Raw genomic sequence first — 18,426 nt, 5'->3', positions numbered from 1 at the left:
ATTCAATTGGTACATGTCCACACATGGCATCCATTATTTTAACTTTAATTTAGACAAATTGATAAACGGCATTTATACAAATTATACGGAATTTAGAAAAATTTCGGAAACATCGGGATCTTGAAATTTACATAGGACTACAATAATAAGTTAATCAATGTAAAATGACTAAAACTGTCGTTTAAAGTACCTCCAACATCTACCTAGTATGAGAAATATGACCAAATCAATGCGAAAGTCCTAATATATGCGGCCATTTTGGATTTATGCAAATAAGGCATATTTCCACCACATGGATTTCTTAAGACTTTTAGTAATATCATTTAAGGGACCTTATAGAAATGCACTGTGGTTGAAAAAAATGTATATTGCCTGTACTATCTTTGGAACAATACGCGCTACGCGCAACGCTGAACGCGCACACAAGCATGCATTTGGGCACACATACCGCGTCATGATCCTAACAGTTGAATAGTATTTCCTATTTCTTATTTGAGCCGCGGCGTGAATGGGAGCGATGACGAATATCACGTGACGTGAGTTCCTCCAATCAAATGACAACGACATGCATGTCGGTTATATAATTCATCCCATTCTCCATGAGCAAATGGGACTTTTTGAACCCCGGCGTGTATGGGAGCAATACTGAATGTCACGTGCTGTGAGTTCCGTCAACCACATGGCAAGGATCTGTAAGTTAGTTATATAATATGCATTATTTGACAAATAAAGGTTTCCATAACATGCGCACATCAAACGACGTACAGAAGTGACGTGCGTGAGATATATGCAAGCCTTGCGCCACCAAACTATTTGATTATAAACACATTTCTCGTGTTAGATTAAATAGGCATATTTATTTGTCTTTGGTAGCATTTGTTGGTACTTTTTTTATTTTCTACACTCCGTTGATATGTTTGGAAATATGTAAACTACAATCCAAAGATATGTTTGGAAACATGTGAACTACATGTATTCTTTATTTTAACAACGTTATAACCTTACAATCTGCCAAACCGTTGAGTCATAAAGTGCTAACCACGGGTTGGCCAAGACAGATGACGATACCCTTGATCGTTGAACCTTGAATTTAAAAGTTACGTTTTATTCATTACAGATGGATACGATACAACGGTTTGCAACTGTTAAAGGCACACACCTTTGGTAGAGTCGACAACCTCAGCTGGCTGTGAGTATGCATTCGTTTGGAAAAGAAATTTCAAATTTGATGTAAAAAAAAACACGTAAATATAAAGTTTAAAGTGCTTTGACCAGAGATTTTGGGCTATATGCATATCCTTTGAAAAAAAAATAAGGAAAAAGACATGATAATATAACCGCATTGAACTTTGTTCTCAGTAAAAGAAAGAAGTATTGTTCAAAACGTGTTCTCAATTGTTAATGTTTTCCAGATCTTTGGCTAGCAACACAATTTCCGAGATTCCACCTAATTTGTTTGTGGATCCCTCAAACAAACAACATAGGACAGAAATCAAAACATGGTAAGTATTACTGTCAACATATTGATGGCGAACAGTATCTAGATATTGTCTTACTTTTCTGCTTTTTGGGAGCTTTTCCTAAAACCTTCAAGACAGATTATCAAAACAACTAAAAAATATGGGGGTGACAAACCCTTTATTAAGTTGTACTGCAAATTGGCATATTCGATAAAAGTGGAATTGTTGAAATACATACTGGTAATGTGTTTGTTTTGTCTCTCCTGCTTCAGTTCTTTTTCGACCAACGGGGTTAGCCGAGTTGCCACTGGAGCTTTTAATGGTGTTAAAAAGCTCGACAAGTTGTAAGTAAACTTCGTCGTCAATGTTAAATAAATATTCATAAATACCTCAGACAGTTTAGCTATTCCTATTGGTCGAGAGCCCGTCAAGTGGCCGGTCTTAAACGGATGATTAAGACATGGCTAGCTTGTCTTAAACACTTTTCCTGTGTCACAATAAAATGTGGACTCCTAAAAATCCAGTGCCTCTTACCGTTTTATTTGTTGAACGTACACAATTCTCACGTAGGCATGCGCAACACTACCAGCGAGTCAGAATTGTATAGTTCTTAATTCAAAACGCAAAGCCCCAGGGTTGTTCACATCTTACTTGCCAGCTGAACACTCCATTATTTTGCTAGAGGGATGTTTCAAAATGCATGAAGTGAACTTGTTGAACAAAATCGGGATTTTTGAACGAATTATTTGATTTGTTTTTACCGAAAAGGTATTTATGAATGGGAATAAATATGTGCTCGGTCGGTATTTATCACTTATCAGCACCCAGACTCTAAGCGGTCTTAAACAAAGTGATAAAAACCTCCGGCGCACATATTTTATCCACTTAATAGTGTATGCTTCACTTGACCGACACTTAAATGGGTTATACATCATTTGCTTTTGCTGTAATTTTCAAAAATGGAAGGATTTGGAGGGGGGGGGGTCTGGTAATATATAGCAAATATTGTTACACAGACTCCATTTAAGATGAAACGGAGCAATATATAGACATTGGGGAACTAAGTTAGGGAACCAGTCTAGCTGGTTTGTACCCGTTTATATAGGTGTGTAATCGATTTCAAACAAATGCGGAATAACTCCATATGGTCAATTGGGGCCAATATTTGAAAAAAAAAAAGTTTTTTTTTCAACGGTGGTCGGCCGACCAGCGTTGGAAATTGATACAAAAATACCACTCTTCTTAAAATTGTCAGCACAACAGGTGCCATGATTTTACAATATGCTTTAGACTGTCATTCACTAACAGTCCAGCAAGGTTTTTCAAAATAGTTTGGTAGTTTTATTTTTTCATGTTTGCAAATGTTGTATTTTCTCTTTAATTGGAAGAGTTTGTTGTTTCAATGTTAGACAAATACATAAATGTACAGGTGGTAGCTTGAAATGATAGACTTTTCATTTTACATCTCTGTAAAAACATTAAGAGAATTGCAGAACAATCATCTAACGACTCTACCAGAGGGTTTGTTTGAAGCGTCGACTGAAATCGGAAAGTTGTAAGTGCAGTACACTTCTTCTCATTCATGTTTGTTTTTGCCTAAATGACAATAGTATACAAATATTGAATGCTTCGAGTGGTGTAGTAAAACTAGCCTCCCGAGGTGATCCATGGACCATTCTATTTTCCCGAGGCAAAGCCGAGGGAAAATAGAATGGTCCATGGATCACCAAGGGAGGCTAGTTTAACTTCACCACGAGATAAAGCATTCAATATTTGTTTTATAACACTTCACCCACAGATTCTGCTTGATTTTAATATTTTACATTATTTAAATCTGAACACAGTTGAAATAAACTTCAATTTCAATACAAAATTGGTGGAAAATGTATTTCTCTCTTAAAAACTAACCCTTCACGAAATGTTTGAACCCAAGTCTGCGGCGCGCTCTCTTTGGAATAATACGCGCTACGCACAACGCGCAACGCGCACACCAGCATGCATTTGCACACAAATACCGTGCCGTGGAAGTAGTACTTTGGTTGCTAATGGTATAGTACTTTGGTTGCTATGCGCATAGTACTTTGGGCCGTGCACAGAAAGATAGCAAAATTAGAAAGTAACATGTGACTCGCTCTCGGCCAATCAAGACACAGAATCTGATATCTGAGATGTTATAATACAATAATTATAGTCGTCGTTGACTGCAGGACCTGTGTACATGATTGTTAAAAAAAATATTCCAACGAGATCCGTTATCGTAACAAATTAGACCTGAAAACATTTTCTCAATAACGTTTCTTTTAAAAGATTGTCACCAATAAGTGGGTTTTTGTATTTGTTTCCTTAACACAGGATCATAGCAGAAAACTACCTAGTTTTTCTACCAGAGAATCTGCTAGTCAACACAACATTAACTGGAGTGTTGTAAGATTTTGCATAACATTGTACCTCGTAGAATTACCATAGCATCCCGAGTCGAGGAAGAGTGGCGCTTCCATTTTCCAAAAAGGGTCAAATATGAAACAGTCTAAGTAACTGACACTATTTAAGATATGTACGAGTTGAATAGTTGCATGCACAACTTGCCTATATCAGGCGAGTCCTAACCTTATTTTGCTATGAGGAAGATAAGGTTCCCATGCAACCGTTGGATATAATTATATTTTTCACCTGCTTTTGTTTTCCTTAAGATGTCTAGTAAACAATTTTGATGTCCCCAAAATCAACAATTATTTAATGGGGTTAGTTTGGTGGCCATATATGCGGCCATCTGGGATTTCGACAAAAATCGGCTATTGACATAACTTTGAATCAGGCATCACAGGAAGACAAATGAACACTATTTTCGAGGTGATTTGAGTGTGAGGAATAGATTGAAAGTGGTAGTTTAGCAGCAATCTTGGCAGCCATCGTGGATTTCGACAAAAATCGGTAAGTCGGCATAACTTTTGATTTAGGCAATATATGAAGACATTATAGGCGCCTCAGATGAACCTGCCCGCTCTTTCGTTTGGCTTCCTTTTCAGTAAGAAAGTCATTTTCAGCCCACCTCACACCTTCCTGCATTCTCTGTTGTGTACAGTCAGCTCTCTTTTTGCAGATGTCATCACAACGGATAAAAAGGCGCTCTGTAGATATTGTAAATTCATCACAAAGCCGACCGAGTCGATGATCTTTACATGGCCAATGCCATTTAAGACGTTTCAAGCTCAGGAGTGCAAACGTTCTCGGGATACCAGGGCGCTGTAAAACCGCCGTGTTGGTCACTCAATCCCGCCAGCTTATGCAAAGGATGAGACTGAGACATCGGAGGTGGAAGCTATTACGTCTCTTCTTCGAACCAGCAAAGGTTGTCCTGGCTGCACAACCGGGGTGAAGTGTTGAGGCATCGACAAAATGAGGTGACATTAGGTGACTGTTGACAGTCACCTTATGGTTGTTCCAGACTTTCTTTCTCAGTCTCGTTAGGACAGCTGCGGCCTTGGTTATTCTGTTTTTAAACCTCTGTGTCAAGACAAAGTGTGCTGGAGATGGCTGAACCAAGGTAGGTGAAGGTATTCACCACCTCAAGAACGTTCCCGTCGATGGTGATGGAAAGAGGGTGGTCTATGTTCCTGGCCATGACGGGGTTTTTTTCAGACTGATGGTCGTCCTAAACTGATGGCAGGCGTGGGACAGACAATCGATGATCCGTTGGAGCTTGGCTTCAATGTGGGAATCCAACGCTGCATCATCAGCAAGCGGATGAGGACCTCGCAAAGTTTTGGAGTGAAGGCGAGCAGTGTTAAATTGTTTGCCATCAGCTTGGGTATAGTGATAGCTAGACACCCTGGATGCCTTCTGCAAAAGTGCACTGTATGAGTACGGAGAAGAACATACCGCAGAGAGTGGGAGCCAACACGCATAACTGTTTTACTCCACTTCTCACTGGGAAGGCATCGGATGGTGCACCGTTGAAGTACACTGTGATGTGCATGCCATCGTGGAAGGATGTTATCATGCCAAGCAACCTAGAGGGTAGCCAATCTTCTGCAGCAGTTTGAAGAGCCCACTTCTGCTGACCATGTCGAGGACCTTTGTCAGGTCTATGAGGTCAGTAAAGAGTGGAGTTTGCTGCTCCTGACACTTCTCCCGCAGCTGGCGAAGTGAGAAGAGCACATCTGTGAAGCTACACCGTGATCCAGGTTTGACACGTGACGCCATGCTCTGTAGACAGGTCAGGACAACACGTGTGCAGGTCCTTACCGACTGAGCAGAGATTCTGGGATAGGTATTATAATCGCACCTGTTTCCTTAATTTTCCTTCAAAGTGACGATGTTTGCATCACTCACATCCTGTTCTCTCTTCCCGTAGGCAGAGGTAGCGAGGTTGTAGATCCTCACGCAGTTGGGCCCACTTGAATTTCACACGTCATCACCCCCTGTAGTTCTTCCAGAGCCTCTCCAAGACTGTCAACAAACTGCTGAATTATCTTTGAGTTGTTGATTCAGCAGGTGATGAATCGCGGTGTCAAGGCCTCTTATTTGAGACATTGGGGCTTCACTCCTGACTTTTATCTTTATGTGTTCACTTCCTTAACATTTGCCATTCCTAGAGATGTCCGCAAGTGGCTGAAAAGTGAGGTTTGCAGGGAACTTTAACAAAATTTGGTACGCGGCTGCATGGTCATCGAGTTTTTCCATCATTTGTAATTTGTACATTGTGTTCGTTTGAAGCAACAAAAGTGCTCGAAATCTGAAGAAGGTTGCTAAAAACGTAACCCGATAAGGCTTCAGCTCAGATTCAGTTGCGTATTTTGAGAAAAACAGGGCCTGAACTAGCGTCCGATACACGTTCTCACTGAGCATTTTGCAGCTACGCGATGTCGCGTACTGATCTGACGAATTATAGCATGTGTTTTGCCAGATTCTGAGTGCCAATTATACATTATAAGATGTTTTACTTGTTACTGTCATTAAATAATTACATTCAATCGATTCCCTACATGCAAATTACCCCGAAATTGGGTTCATTTTGTCTGTTATACTCGTACTACAAAAATGAATCGCGCAGGAGAAAAGTGTGTCTTTCGCCACAGTTTCGTTGTTTAATCAACCTTATTTAACCGGAATACCAAAGATTAAGGGCAAACCGGATGCATAAACCACAGTAACATTAACATTAGACATTAGGAGGTACCCATGACTGCCTCACGTAGTTTGATGCTCACAAGAAAACTGATTGTGATACCCAAGACCACAATTACGATAGGGGTACCCATTGAACACTACCCACCAACAACGGCCGTTGTCAAAGCATATTAATTCAATATTAATTCAAGCTATAAAACCAGTCAACAAGCAAGGTGATATAACAGTGGGGCTATAGCCCTTGTGGAAAATCATAGGCTCTACATGTAGATTCGAGATTAGCATGTTTGAAATGTTTTAATCGAGCGTTGATGTTTTTAGTTTGTATCCGTGACTAAAAGTGAATCTCACCGCAAGGGCTCAAGCTACGTACGCTCTTCCGATAAAATACAATACGCCGATTGGCTGCCGCGCAATCATAGCGCGGCAAAAACAAAGGGGAGTTAATAGAACGTCCGCAATGAAGTTTGCTCACGTCCTGCAAGCGATGTTCTGTTCTAATTGGCTGCCCAAGGGTGTTGAGAATCCAATTTGCATACAACCTTCTTTAATCAAGATACTCTTGCGAATTGTATGCTGTAGAGATATTTAACTCCATAAATAGCAATCAATAGGATTTTGCGCCGAGAATAATACATTTAACCAGTTATATGGCAAAATGTGTTATGCTAATAACCAATTTTCAACGAAATCCGAGGTGGCCGCCAAGATATAGCCTCCAAGCGAACACCAATGGGACAATGATGTTGGGAACATCCAAATTCAATTACTAGATACCTTAGGGATTACAAAAGTAAGGTGAGGAAAATATACAAAGATGGTGCATGGGTACACAGCTGTACTCCTCCCTTACTATACCATTGTTTTTTTTTCCCCAGAGGGACGATCATCAAGTCCATTAGTTGCAATTCTTTACCAAACCCACCCCATTAAAAAGAAATAAAAGAAAAGAAAAAAGTGCACATTCACTATGTCCATTTTAACCTGCATTGCTGACTCAAAAACACTTCACGTATAGTTTTAGTTGTGCATTTGTTTGACTTTCCCTTTTTCCTCAATTTGTTCATATTTTGAAGCGACTTGAGCTCCAATCGCCTCCCATCCATCCCTGATGGCTTATTTCGCAATCAGACTAAGCTAAGGAAACTCTACATGCAACGCAATCAAATCAGGGTCCTCAACAGAGCGATGTTCAACGATCTGCACTCTCTAGAAGAACTGTGAGTATTATCGTTAGTATGCATTTTCAATTTAAAAAAAATATAGATTTCAGTCATTTTTGAGTGAAAAGAAGATCTTCGCTGCTCCCAAGTTCAAGACACACGGTCGTACAAATACAGTCATTTTCCTTATGTTCTACTAGCGGGATGACAGCGTACGCGCGGCAGCCGCTGCTGGATGGAGTCATATTATACTAATGTATTTTTTTGACCTCAATTTGCAAGTTGACCCCAAGTTTAATGTTGTAATATTTAACTGTTCAAAGTCTGAAAGAAACAAATTTGCATAGGAAACACACATAATGTTTTTCAAGTGCCAATCGTGGCCCAAGCGAACAGAAAAATCGGATATACCGTACCATTTCAGGACCTGCATGCAATAACAAAGCTTCTCAATTTACCCATACATTTTGTGCTTACGCACACTCTGCAGGTTTTTTGTTAGTGGCACATAGACATGAGACATACAGACAGACATTAAACAGACAGCATATGTCTTTGAATCCTTATAGGATATATTATATTATAATAATATGTCGATCCTACCAGAACCACAAAGAGACAAATCGCCCCGCCCAAGCGGTTGCAATTCCTTATGGCCAAAATCTGTCTTGGTTTTGCCTAACAATGGTTTATTTTGCCTTTGTATAGTGATAAGGGTTTAAAATAATTTGCCTAGTCCCATCATATTTGGCCTAATGTAAAGAACATACACTATTTATGCCTACCACCAACTTACCTGCTATTTTTGTTATTTGATAGATTCGCATTTGGCAATCCTCTCGTAGAGATACAAGCCGGGCTTTTTTATAACACACAGCTTATAAATATGTAAGTATACATGTTGGTAGTTGGTGCAAAGGTTGAGGTTAGGTTGGGTTGGGTGGTCTGCCATCATGATAACTCAAAAAAGTGTTGCTCCTAAATTTCGGATGTGGGCATATCCCTTGAGTTTAAGGCGGATTATTTGCTAGTCTGTAACCGTAGACGTCCAATGTGGCGGGAAGTGGGTCATAACTACTGAACTGCGACGTCACGTGAATTACAACGATAAGCCAAACAAAATATACGTACAAAGCTTCGCCCCATGAAGCTTTCACCAATTACAGCAACGTTGTATGTCCAACATTGTGTGCACTTACATAACGCGCGTCCGGTGTAGTGTGAATTTAGGCTTCTATGAAGCACGGACTCATTGGCAATTGTGCGCATGCCTAAGCAAAGATAATTGGAAAAGCGATCAATAGAATGAGAGGGTTTAACCAAAACAATAGTAAAGGAGTCCGATTTTCATGAAAGCCTGATTTACATATTGCAGTGTGGTATTGCATTGCAAATTGACATTAGAGGAACGCAAATACGTTGGCAAATACGTTGTGCGTAGTGCGCGGAGCCTATTGGATCTGTCAATTCATACACTATACGTGGCCGTTTCGAAAACCTGGCTTCGTCTGAGAATTTGGCTAAGGACGAATTTATGCTCCCAACTCCAATTACGTTCTGGTGCCTGTTGTGCTTCAGGAGCATTTTATCGTAGGATAAGGCCAAAGGTCGAACTATTTTTTTTTTCCATTTGGTTTGCTTTTCGGTCATGGTGATTCTGAGGTCGGAGGCAAAGCTGTAGCCAAAGACGAAAACAAATGTTCCGAAAACCCCGTTTTCGTGACATTATAACAAATTAGCCATTGCTTGTAAACTTAATAAGAAAAAAAGTTATCGTGAATTTCCAATTTTTATTTTAGATACATGTTCCAAAACAATTTCTCATCGATTGGAGAGAGGCCATTTGCCACTGTCAATAACACGATCAAGCAGGTGTAAGTACATAAATCCAATTTCTGTAATTGTTTACTTCACTGAAAGGAGTCCAGTATACAACCATTTTTTTGTCACGGCATGCACTTTTAATTGTATGTGATTTCCCACGTGTTATCAAACAGTTATGGCTGAACATTGACTAATTCTGACTTTTCCGTTGTTTATTTTTCAGATCGCTGTATGACAGTCACTTAAAAAATATTTCCGATGCCGTATGGCAAGATTTGGGTATTAACGCTTACGTGTAAGTTTTCAACTTTTCGTTTGCAAGTTTACCTTTATTGGAACTACCATGATGCCAAAACCGTTACTGTTGCTACATCTCCTTCATGTTCATTTATTGTCTTTAATTGTAGCATATCTAAACTAAAAAAAAATATTAAATCATTTTACGTGTTTCGATTGTTTTCAAAGGTTACACGCGTAAAAACTTATTTTTCAACCCAAAAATATATATTTTGGAGTTGTTTTGAGCGTGCACCATTACATTATGTTTCTTTATTCTCAGGGCTGTTGATAATACCCTCCAGTTTGCGCCTGCCACTAATCGGACTGACCTGAAAATGTAAGGATCTCTCGTGATCTCATTACGTAAATATTACTAAAAGGTTACAAGGAGTTGTTTTCTTGTGCACCCCCTCCTCCCCCACTCTCTCCCTACCCCCGTCTAGCTCCTCCCCCTCTTTATATCATTTTTTTAATACAATCCTTGAATATAGGCCTACACATATGAATCACATATTCATTTTGTTCATTCAAGTTGAACAAAAACCTCCAAACTAATCTGTGACTTCCCAAAATAACAACAACAGTGCTCTTAGCTATAAGGAAAACCAAGGACATCTGAAACGTTTAAAAAACGCACTTCTGAAGAAAATTTACCCCAAAAAAGGATTTCAAGTAGTTTGCATAAATGTAAGAGCAGAACGCTGCATATAATGTGGTCCTAAGGAAAGTTCATGCCATGAACCCTATAGACTTGACCTGTCTTGTATTGGCACAGGGTACCGTAAAAAAAGACATAGGCCTAGAGTTAACGTGTGTACTTTTTACTTTCAGCGAACAGGTTGGTGATGGGTTCGCCTTACCGATACTTGTATCGAGGACAATTGCACTTTTCTTCAATAAATCTGGATTCTCCTGTTCAAAATCTGTCTACAAAGATGATTTCTGGCAATGTGTGCCCTGTGCCCAAGGATATTATGGAGATCCATGGAGCAACGTGTGTAAAGCATGCCCACCCGGTAAACTGCTCTTATAATTTTTTTAAAATATTTTTGAAGGAAATTTGAAACAATCACGGTATCCTTAATTGTTCAAGTCATTGCACAAGTTATCTGATTGTAGGTAGTCTGTGCACCAACTGTTTCTTTTACCAACGGGCATGGAACATGCGTGTGAGCTTGAACCTAACGATTTAACCTAACTTAATTTTGAAGTGGCGTCCTGGTATTAGGAGGACATTTCCCCACGTGATTAAGTGTGCGTTTATGAGAAGACCATGCAAAATCTTGAAAAATCGACAAGGTGGGGGGTCAGCGAATTAAGTTCAAATCTTGGCCATTTGATCCCCACCTGAGACGATACCACTCGGTGGAGTAGCTCGATAAATAATCACACGGTGGCCGAGTACGGGGCACCAACAATTTTGAGCAAAAAAGGGTGACTTCCGGGGAGTAAAGTTGTGTTGTTTCTGGTGTAAAGTTATAGCCTCGTTTATTCCCTTAAACTAAAACGTTTACTGTCGACCTACATATCAAAAGAAAGGGTTTAATCTCTTCTAAACGATGAAATAAAAATCTTTGATATGCAAGCATTCACTGCGGAGATATAGGCGTAAGAAAAACATGTTTCAGCTCTATTACGAAATAAAGTCCATTTACGCAGTAAACCATAACTTAATTAATGCAGGGCAGAGAGGCAACAAACTTGGAAGTAACATAGTTCAGATATCCGACTACAATAATAAAAAAAAATAAAAAAAATGGCAGTTCTTCTTGTTTTTTTTTGCTCACGGTCAACAAAGTTGAAAAATTCCTAATTTTCAAGACCAAACCTTCATAGCCCCCTAGACAGTTCCGAGTGCAATTGGTTGCCCTTAATTGACATTTGCAGGAATTGTTGTAAGAGCGTAACAAAATCTACATTTTGCACACTTCACCTATTGGGTGGGTGGGTGAGTGAGCTACCTTTGGTGGTGCGCACTGATCCGGTAGGAGGGGAACGTCCTGTTGCCGCCCACCCAGTAGCGCACGGTATCGAAAGAGGGCGCTCTTGCATTACATCACTGTCAAAATGGCTGCCATGGACATGCCGTCTGTGCGGCAGCAATGTGATTTTAGTAATTTTGAGTATTGCAAAGCCATCGAATGTGGTGTAAATCCCTCTTATCCGCGCGAACTAAATACAGTGCAACTTAATCGATGCACAAAAAACATACGGAGCCATTTGCAGAAGTGGAAAGTCGCTGCATATGATGTGAATGTCGAGTGGAAAGTGATCCTGCGATGTGGTTTGTTCGACGTCGATGCATATACCGATAAGACAATGTGTCATGCGCATTGGCCTAGATACAAGTTAGGGTTGAGTTGGACATCATCAAGGAAATGTTGTCATCCACTCCATAAAGGGAAAGGCAAACCATTCCGTGGTGAATAAAGCAACTAGCCGTGAGATCATAGATGTTTGATCGATGGGGTACCCTGATCACTGTTGGAACAGGTAAGAAGACAGAAATCAAACAAAAATACATTTCTGAAATGAATCAATCATGGTCATGGTCCATTTCTGATCAACTGACTTTGTTCCTGGGTAGGTTATATCAATTAAATCCCTTATCATGCAGTTGACTTGGGACCAGTGAAATTTATTATTGTGTGAAAAATTAATACTGGTTGTCACAGCTCTGGACCACACACATGGTTTTCGGCAGTAGACACACATGGTGGATATTTAGCCGGAGCTGGATTTGATTTTTTTATATAAAGAAAGTTGGAACTGCACTAAACATGCGCAGTTTGGGGAATAAAACAAATATTTGTTTTGCACTTACATTGCTTTTTTGACTTTTATTCATGAGATGTGACTCATCAGACCATTTACAACTTAAAAGAACAATTTCAGAAGAAGCTTTCTTCTTATTTCTTTTTTTTTGGGGGGGGGGAATTTATGACATGGGTTTTGTTCAAGGCATCTATTGCTCAATATTGTTGGCTACATACGCCCCGCTTTATACCTTTTACTTTTAAAAAAATATTGAGCCTGCTGCGGCCTTGACACTTTGTTAATTCTCACTATTCATATGACTTTCAGGTATCTGTAGAGGTGGTCTATCTAAGCACAAACAAGCAGTTACGCACCAGACAGCGGAACAATTACCACCTAGCGATGTGCTCACTAAGGAACAAGAAGGGCAGCAGTGTACAATCAGAGATTTCACATCGCCGGCTGGTGTACCATCTCTCCAACCCACCGACACAGAGTGCACTTCAGTTCATGAGGTAATGAGAGTGAACTAAGAATGGACCTTGACATATTGCATCTCATTTATCACAGATGAATTGTAAGCACTCTTTTTTGAGTACATACATTTGTATTTCAACCCTGCTATATGTAGCACGCATCTCACTGTTTTTATTTTCTCATGATTATTTCTAGCATTCACCTGAGTCCACATCAACTGATGGAGATATTACACAGGATGTAGGTGCACTTGACTCTTCTTGGGATCCAACCCCCCGACCAAAGAATGTGGAGCTGCAATCCCTGAACACTTTCCTTACTCAGGGTGGAATGTCTGCTGTTGATGGGCAGCTTCGTCTGTCATTAGAAGAAGCATCTGATAAGACCATCCGTTATTATAGAAGGAAGGCAAAGGAAGCCTTTGGTTTAGTTCTTCATTGTTTAGCACCAGGTCAAGAAGATGGGCTCATAAAGATTACCATCGGTGAAACAACTGCTGAATCATCACAAAGTGGTCAAGATTTTGATAGTAGTACCCGTTTTCATTTTTTTTATTGCATCCTTTTTTACCAACATTTTTGCATTAGTGGTTCCATGTTCTCTTCCTTTACGTATTTTGTGTTTAAACAAAAGGTTATCATGGTTTGTTATTGGAAGACAGTGACTGTTCTTGTTTTTTAATGTTAATTTAAGAAGGAAAACGATTTTCTTGATTTATATTCAAATTTTGTTTCGAGTTTGATCATTAGGTTGTTCCATGTGTCATTCTATTTTGATACTGTGTTGGTTCAGTTTTCTTCTTTCAACTTCCATTTAAGTTTAAAGTTCAATTTAGTTTTGTACAGTTGACTCTTGTTATAGCAAGGTCGGTGAGACCGCCGAAACTACCTCTTTAAACAGAAATGTTGCTTTAAAAGGACAGCGAAACAAAGAGACACAAAGAGAACTAGAGATTTGAGACCTCAGAATTTGCTCTTTATAAGCAGAAGTAGGACATCTGTATACAAGTGCTCTTTATAACAAAAGTCAACTGTAGTTCTACCATTTTACTTATTTGGTTGTGTGGATAACAGGTTTAAGGTTTGGGAAAAAGTTAATTTGGATCCTTTTTGATTATTGGTTTTTTTGAATGGTTTTCTTCAAATTTTGGTTAGTAAAATAAATCATTCTTTTTTTGTTGCCTTTCTAAAAATTTGTTTGTAATTGTTTATATTTATTCAAATTCCTCTCTACTTGTTCCTACCACATCTAGGTCTATCTCATTTTTGACAGCGAGTACCCCAACATTTAGCGTTTTTCTCATTCAATTTATTATTTTCCAAGTTTATTAATTTTCCGGGTTACATTAACATGCCAAAAAAGCCAATTGTCATCCAAGCCTCATCATTCCCACATATGGTGCACGATATTTGGCAGGGTGTAACCCCCCCCCCCCCCACCCCCATTCTGTCTTCATTGTGTTCTGGTAATCTCAGGAATTCTTTAGATGATTATTGGGGGATACTTCTGTTAACAAAGAGACAAGTGTGTGTTGAGTATAGGAACATTTGTGGGGACTCCCTCTGCCACAAATCGGGCAGGGTATACATCCTCTAAAAAGAGAGGTGGCGGCCATATTGATTTAAAGTGACCCCCCTACCCTAAAAATGGGATAAATTAAAGGATTATAGCACCCCTAATGACGTCTCCAGTATTAAAATAGGTTTTAATTTTATTGATCATGAACAAATATACACGTTTGCCAATTTTCACAACATTCAAGCAAAAAAGACAAAAATTATGTGAAAAATACATTTTTTTACCAAAAAGGTGCCCCCAAAACGCCCTCTTTTTTAAAGTTTTTTAAAAACTTTTTGACGTAATTATTTACAAATTGGAAAAATAAAACTTGGTGGCAAATTTCATGAAAATTGGTTGACGACTTTTGAAAATACAGAAAGGGGGGGGGGGGGGCACTGTATGCCCCTCCCCGTCCCTTTACTAGCGAAAAATAGGGGTAAAACTGGCTCCTGCCATTTCATACTCAAAACTGCTGACAATGTTTTTATTCTTGATACTTAAAGACCATGATAAGAACTCTCTTTCACCTGATTGTCATTGTTCAAAGACCTACACTAATGACGCTACGGCGACTTAAAGATCGCTATTTCTATGACTCAACTTTGGGGGTACCCTTAGTGCCGTTGCCTCCTAAGAGCAATTTTTTTCTAAATTTTGAGTCCCTAGTTTAGGTCAGGATACAACCTCAGGACCCTGCAAATTTCATTTCTCTGCTGCTTTCCCCTGTTGAGCAGCAAGCGTTTAAACTTGTGTACCCCAAAACCATAACAATCACCATTTTTCACTAATAAAAACATATTTTTGGCTCTTTTTTCTGTTACGGAGGTCAGATTGGCCAAATATTTTGTACAACCTCAAGGCTACCTATGACCCACCTACCCCCCAAATTTTAACCAAATCCGCCGACCCCCACCTTGTCACGGTCTGCATGGTCCTCTCGTGGACATACTCGTAAGTCAGCCAAAGGAAGCACAACAAGTGCTCAGTATATTCAGAAAATTTTAAAAAAAGTTTGCAACTCTTCATGATACTCGTTAATAGCCATATATGCAGTCGAAGAAAAGTGTCCAATAGCACTGAGGTGTTTTTGTGTGTGATCAATTCTAATAGAGTTACATGTATTATCTTTGAATCGCAGGAGGCTATTACCAAATCAAGACTGGAAAAGTAGCCGACATATCACAACCCATCAAGTGTCAAAAATGCAACAATGGAACCTTCGTCACCCCAGCTGCTCACCCTGGTATCAGCCCTGCAGATTGCACGGTGTGTCCTACAGGTACCAATAAAAGTCTCCACGCAGGGTTCCGCGCATGCTCTTGTCTTGATAATTACTACCGCAAAGATCGGTTTGGTGAGTGTTATCCTTGCCCAGACGAAGGTCTCAACTGCTCAGAGGAGTATCAACACCTCTTACCTGGATTCTGGTGGACGTGGGACTGGGGTTCAAACAGCAACTACGAAGCTTATCAACATTTCGTTGTCAACATTAGAAACAGAAGTGATTCTTACAATAGCAACACTCAGCAGTTTAGGGGAGTTTTGCCTAAGGTGCACCCGTGTCCACGTAAGGAGTCTTGTTTGAATGAAGGTGATGGTATCAATGTCACCTGTGAGGTTGGCTATGAAGGTTGGCTTTGCTCTGAATGCTGTAAGGGGTTTTATGCAAGCTTTGATAGTTGTAATGAGTGTCCGCAGTGGTGGTGGTTCTTACTTGAAATCGTTCTTTTGTTGGTCGTGTTGGCAGTGGTAATAGGCTTCATCGCTTGGGATGTGCGGAGAAACCGAAGAGAAGGACGGTCTGCCGTTGATGTAATATTTGCTAGAGGGAAAATCTTGCTGGGTTTCTATCAGGTAATGGGCGAGATATTCTCTGCTCTTGACGAGATTCCCTGGACGAATATTCTGAGAAAGTTTGGGTCATTTTTGAAACTACTGGAGATGAAAATTGTCCTACTGGTCATCAGTCCCCGCTGCTACTTTCCAGACTTCACCTACCGCAATGTGTACATTGAGTATTTGTTTGGGATGAGCTTCGTTGCGTTCGTTGTGTTGGCAGCACTGTGCGTCTATTGGGTCTCAAAATGCTACTTGGCGGTCAAGAAATGCACTGTTGAAAAGCGTGACAAGGTTTTGTCAACTACAAGGCAGATATGTAATCTGTTTGTTGTTATGCTTCTCTTTGTGTCCTATCCTGGCTTATCCGGTGTTATCTTCACCCTCTTGCCTCCTGGCTGCGACCAGTTCTATCTAGATGAGAACGAGACCTACAGTACTACGAGACTTCGATCCGATTACTCTATCGACTGTCAAGACGAGCAGTATGTTCATTTCAGCCATGCTGCCGAGGCTTCTTCTGTCTGCTATGTTGGTGGCTTTCTGTTCTTGCTGTTAATACTTCTGTGGAGAAGCAACATACAAGACAAGAGGAAGAAATCGCAGGAGCAGCCTTCGCGTGAATCATCGGTAGATGATCTGAGTAACCACAGCATCAATGTTACAAATGTCCCTATGCTACCAATAAATGAAGATGATTCCACACTTAATCAATCAGGCACCAACCTCCTAAACCCAAACCAGCAAAGTGAGAACGACATCAGCTGGAAAAGTTTCCTCAGTGGCAACTATAAAGCAGAGTTCTGGTACTGGGAAATTGTTGAGCTTTTCCGCAAGGTCACCCAAACGCTGTTTGTGCGGATTTTAAGCCCAGCTGATCCTTTAACCATGTTTGTAACCATCGTCATATCTGCTGGGTTCCTGTTCTTACATGCACGTGTGACACCGATGAAACATGCCGCCGATAACCGTCTACAGATGTGTTCCCTGGCAGCAATCTTCCTGAGTCTCCTGACAGCTACTGTTCTCCTGTCTCCTACTGGAGGTGGCACAACGAGAACTGAAGTTGCTGCGGTTATCATGGATCTGCTGATCTTAAGCATCGTTGTGTTTGTCATAGGTACGCATTTAAATAAATCAATATTCTTGATTGTTGTAGACAGTTCGTTGGTGCATCTTGTATGGTGCTCGAGGCACAATTGACAGGACTACTGTAATAACTTGACCATGAGTGATACTCTAATTGGTCAATGAGCACTATTTGATTGACAGCTAGGACAGGGCTATTAGAATCTGTACCAATTTTTCGTTTTTGGTTTTCTTTATACAGTAAGTCTTCTCTGGATGTTGATGAAGTTCTTATGGCGCTCTGGGTACTGTGGTGGTATGGCAACATGCATCCGCAATGTCCGTTGGTGGTGCTGTCGACACGAGTCACTGGACAGGGAAGGCACAGGCAGACTTCTTGTGGAGAACAGCATGGCAGATCATTCCCTTGATGTTGACGAAGAATATGTGGAAAGGCCTTACGGAGATATCATATCAGAACATCAGGCGGTTGAGTAAATACAAACATAATGTCCATACATGTCCACAAACATCAGTCTAGTTTCTCGTATTGATTGTTTATTTAATATACAGAGGGTAAAAACAGCACATTTTATACATTCAATACATCAAGTGTCCACAACGAGAGGCCAAACTGACAATACTCTGCAACTTTAAAGGAAAGTGCTCTTGTAGAAAGCGTTCAACTGAAGATGCCGTTTTCTCCGATTGCTAGTTATTACCTGCATGTACATGCGTGCTACTTCGTGGTGTCACTATCGGTGCGCGGAAAAGCATTATGACGATAACTATATCTGAACGTCATCAAGAGATTGTGTAACATACTAGTTGTTCACGAGTTAAAATTAAAAGGCCAATCAGATCACAACGGG

At 40.1% G+C, this 18,426-nt stretch overlaps 2 protein-coding genes across 2 annotated transcripts; both read left to right on the top strand.

Moving 5' to 3' along the window:
• Positions 1–633: 633 nt before the first annotated feature.
• Positions 634–18,052, top strand: LOC119730653. The gene is made up of 12 exons (XM_038203642.1): positions 634–692; positions 1,118–1,189; positions 2,944–3,015; positions 3,813–3,884; positions 7,667–7,810; positions 8,573–8,641; positions 9,553–9,627; positions 9,801–9,872; positions 10,137–10,193; positions 10,688–10,872; positions 15,789–17,606; positions 17,817–18,052. Exons 1-12 carry the CDS (start codon positions 634–636, stop codon positions 18,050–18,052), a joined length of 2,931 nt encoding a protein of 976 aa, XP_038059570.1.
• Positions 11,925–13,825, top strand: LOC119730306. The gene is made up of 3 exons (XM_038203132.1): positions 11,925–12,349; positions 12,941–13,128; positions 13,286–13,825. Exons 1-3 carry the CDS (start codon positions 12,310–12,312, stop codon positions 13,769–13,771), a joined length of 714 nt encoding a protein of 237 aa, XP_038059060.1. The 5' UTR covers positions 11,925–12,309; the 3' UTR covers positions 13,772–13,825.
• Positions 18,053–18,426: the final 374 nt, after the last annotated feature.

Source organism: Patiria miniata, unplaced genomic scaffold (assembly GCF_015706575.1).
Source record: "Patiria miniata isolate m_02_andy unplaced genomic scaffold, ASM1570657v1 HiC_scaffold_22, whole genome shotgun sequence".
Lineage (NCBI taxonomy): Eukaryota > Metazoa > Echinodermata > Asteroidea > Valvatida > Asterinidae > Patiria > Patiria miniata.
The sequence above is the reverse complement of the archived record's forward strand: the minus strand, read 5'-3'. Positions and strand labels throughout refer to the sequence as shown.

Coding starts and splice junctions, on each gene's coding strand:
- LOC119730306 (XM_038203132.1), top strand. CDS start 12,310: ATGTTTGATCGATGGGGTACCCTGATCACTGTTGGAACAG. Junction 12,350..12,940: donor CCTGATCACTGTTGGAACAG/GTAAGAAGACAG, acceptor TATGACTTTCAG/GTATCTGTAGAGGTGGTCTA. Junction 13,129..13,285: donor AGTGCACTTCAGTTCATGAG/GTAATGAGAGTG, acceptor GATTATTTCTAG/CATTCACCTGAGTCCACATC.
- LOC119730653 (XM_038203642.1), top strand. CDS start 634: ATGGGAGCAATACTGAATGTCACGTGCTGTGAGTTCCGTCAACCACAT. Junction 8,642..9,552: donor AACACACAGCTTATAAATAT/GTAAGTATACAT, acceptor TTTTTATTTTAG/ATACATGTTCCAAAACAATT. Junction 10,873..15,788: donor GTGTAAAGCATGCCCACCCG/GTAAACTGCTCT, acceptor TTTGAATCGCAG/GAGGCTATTACCAAATCAAG.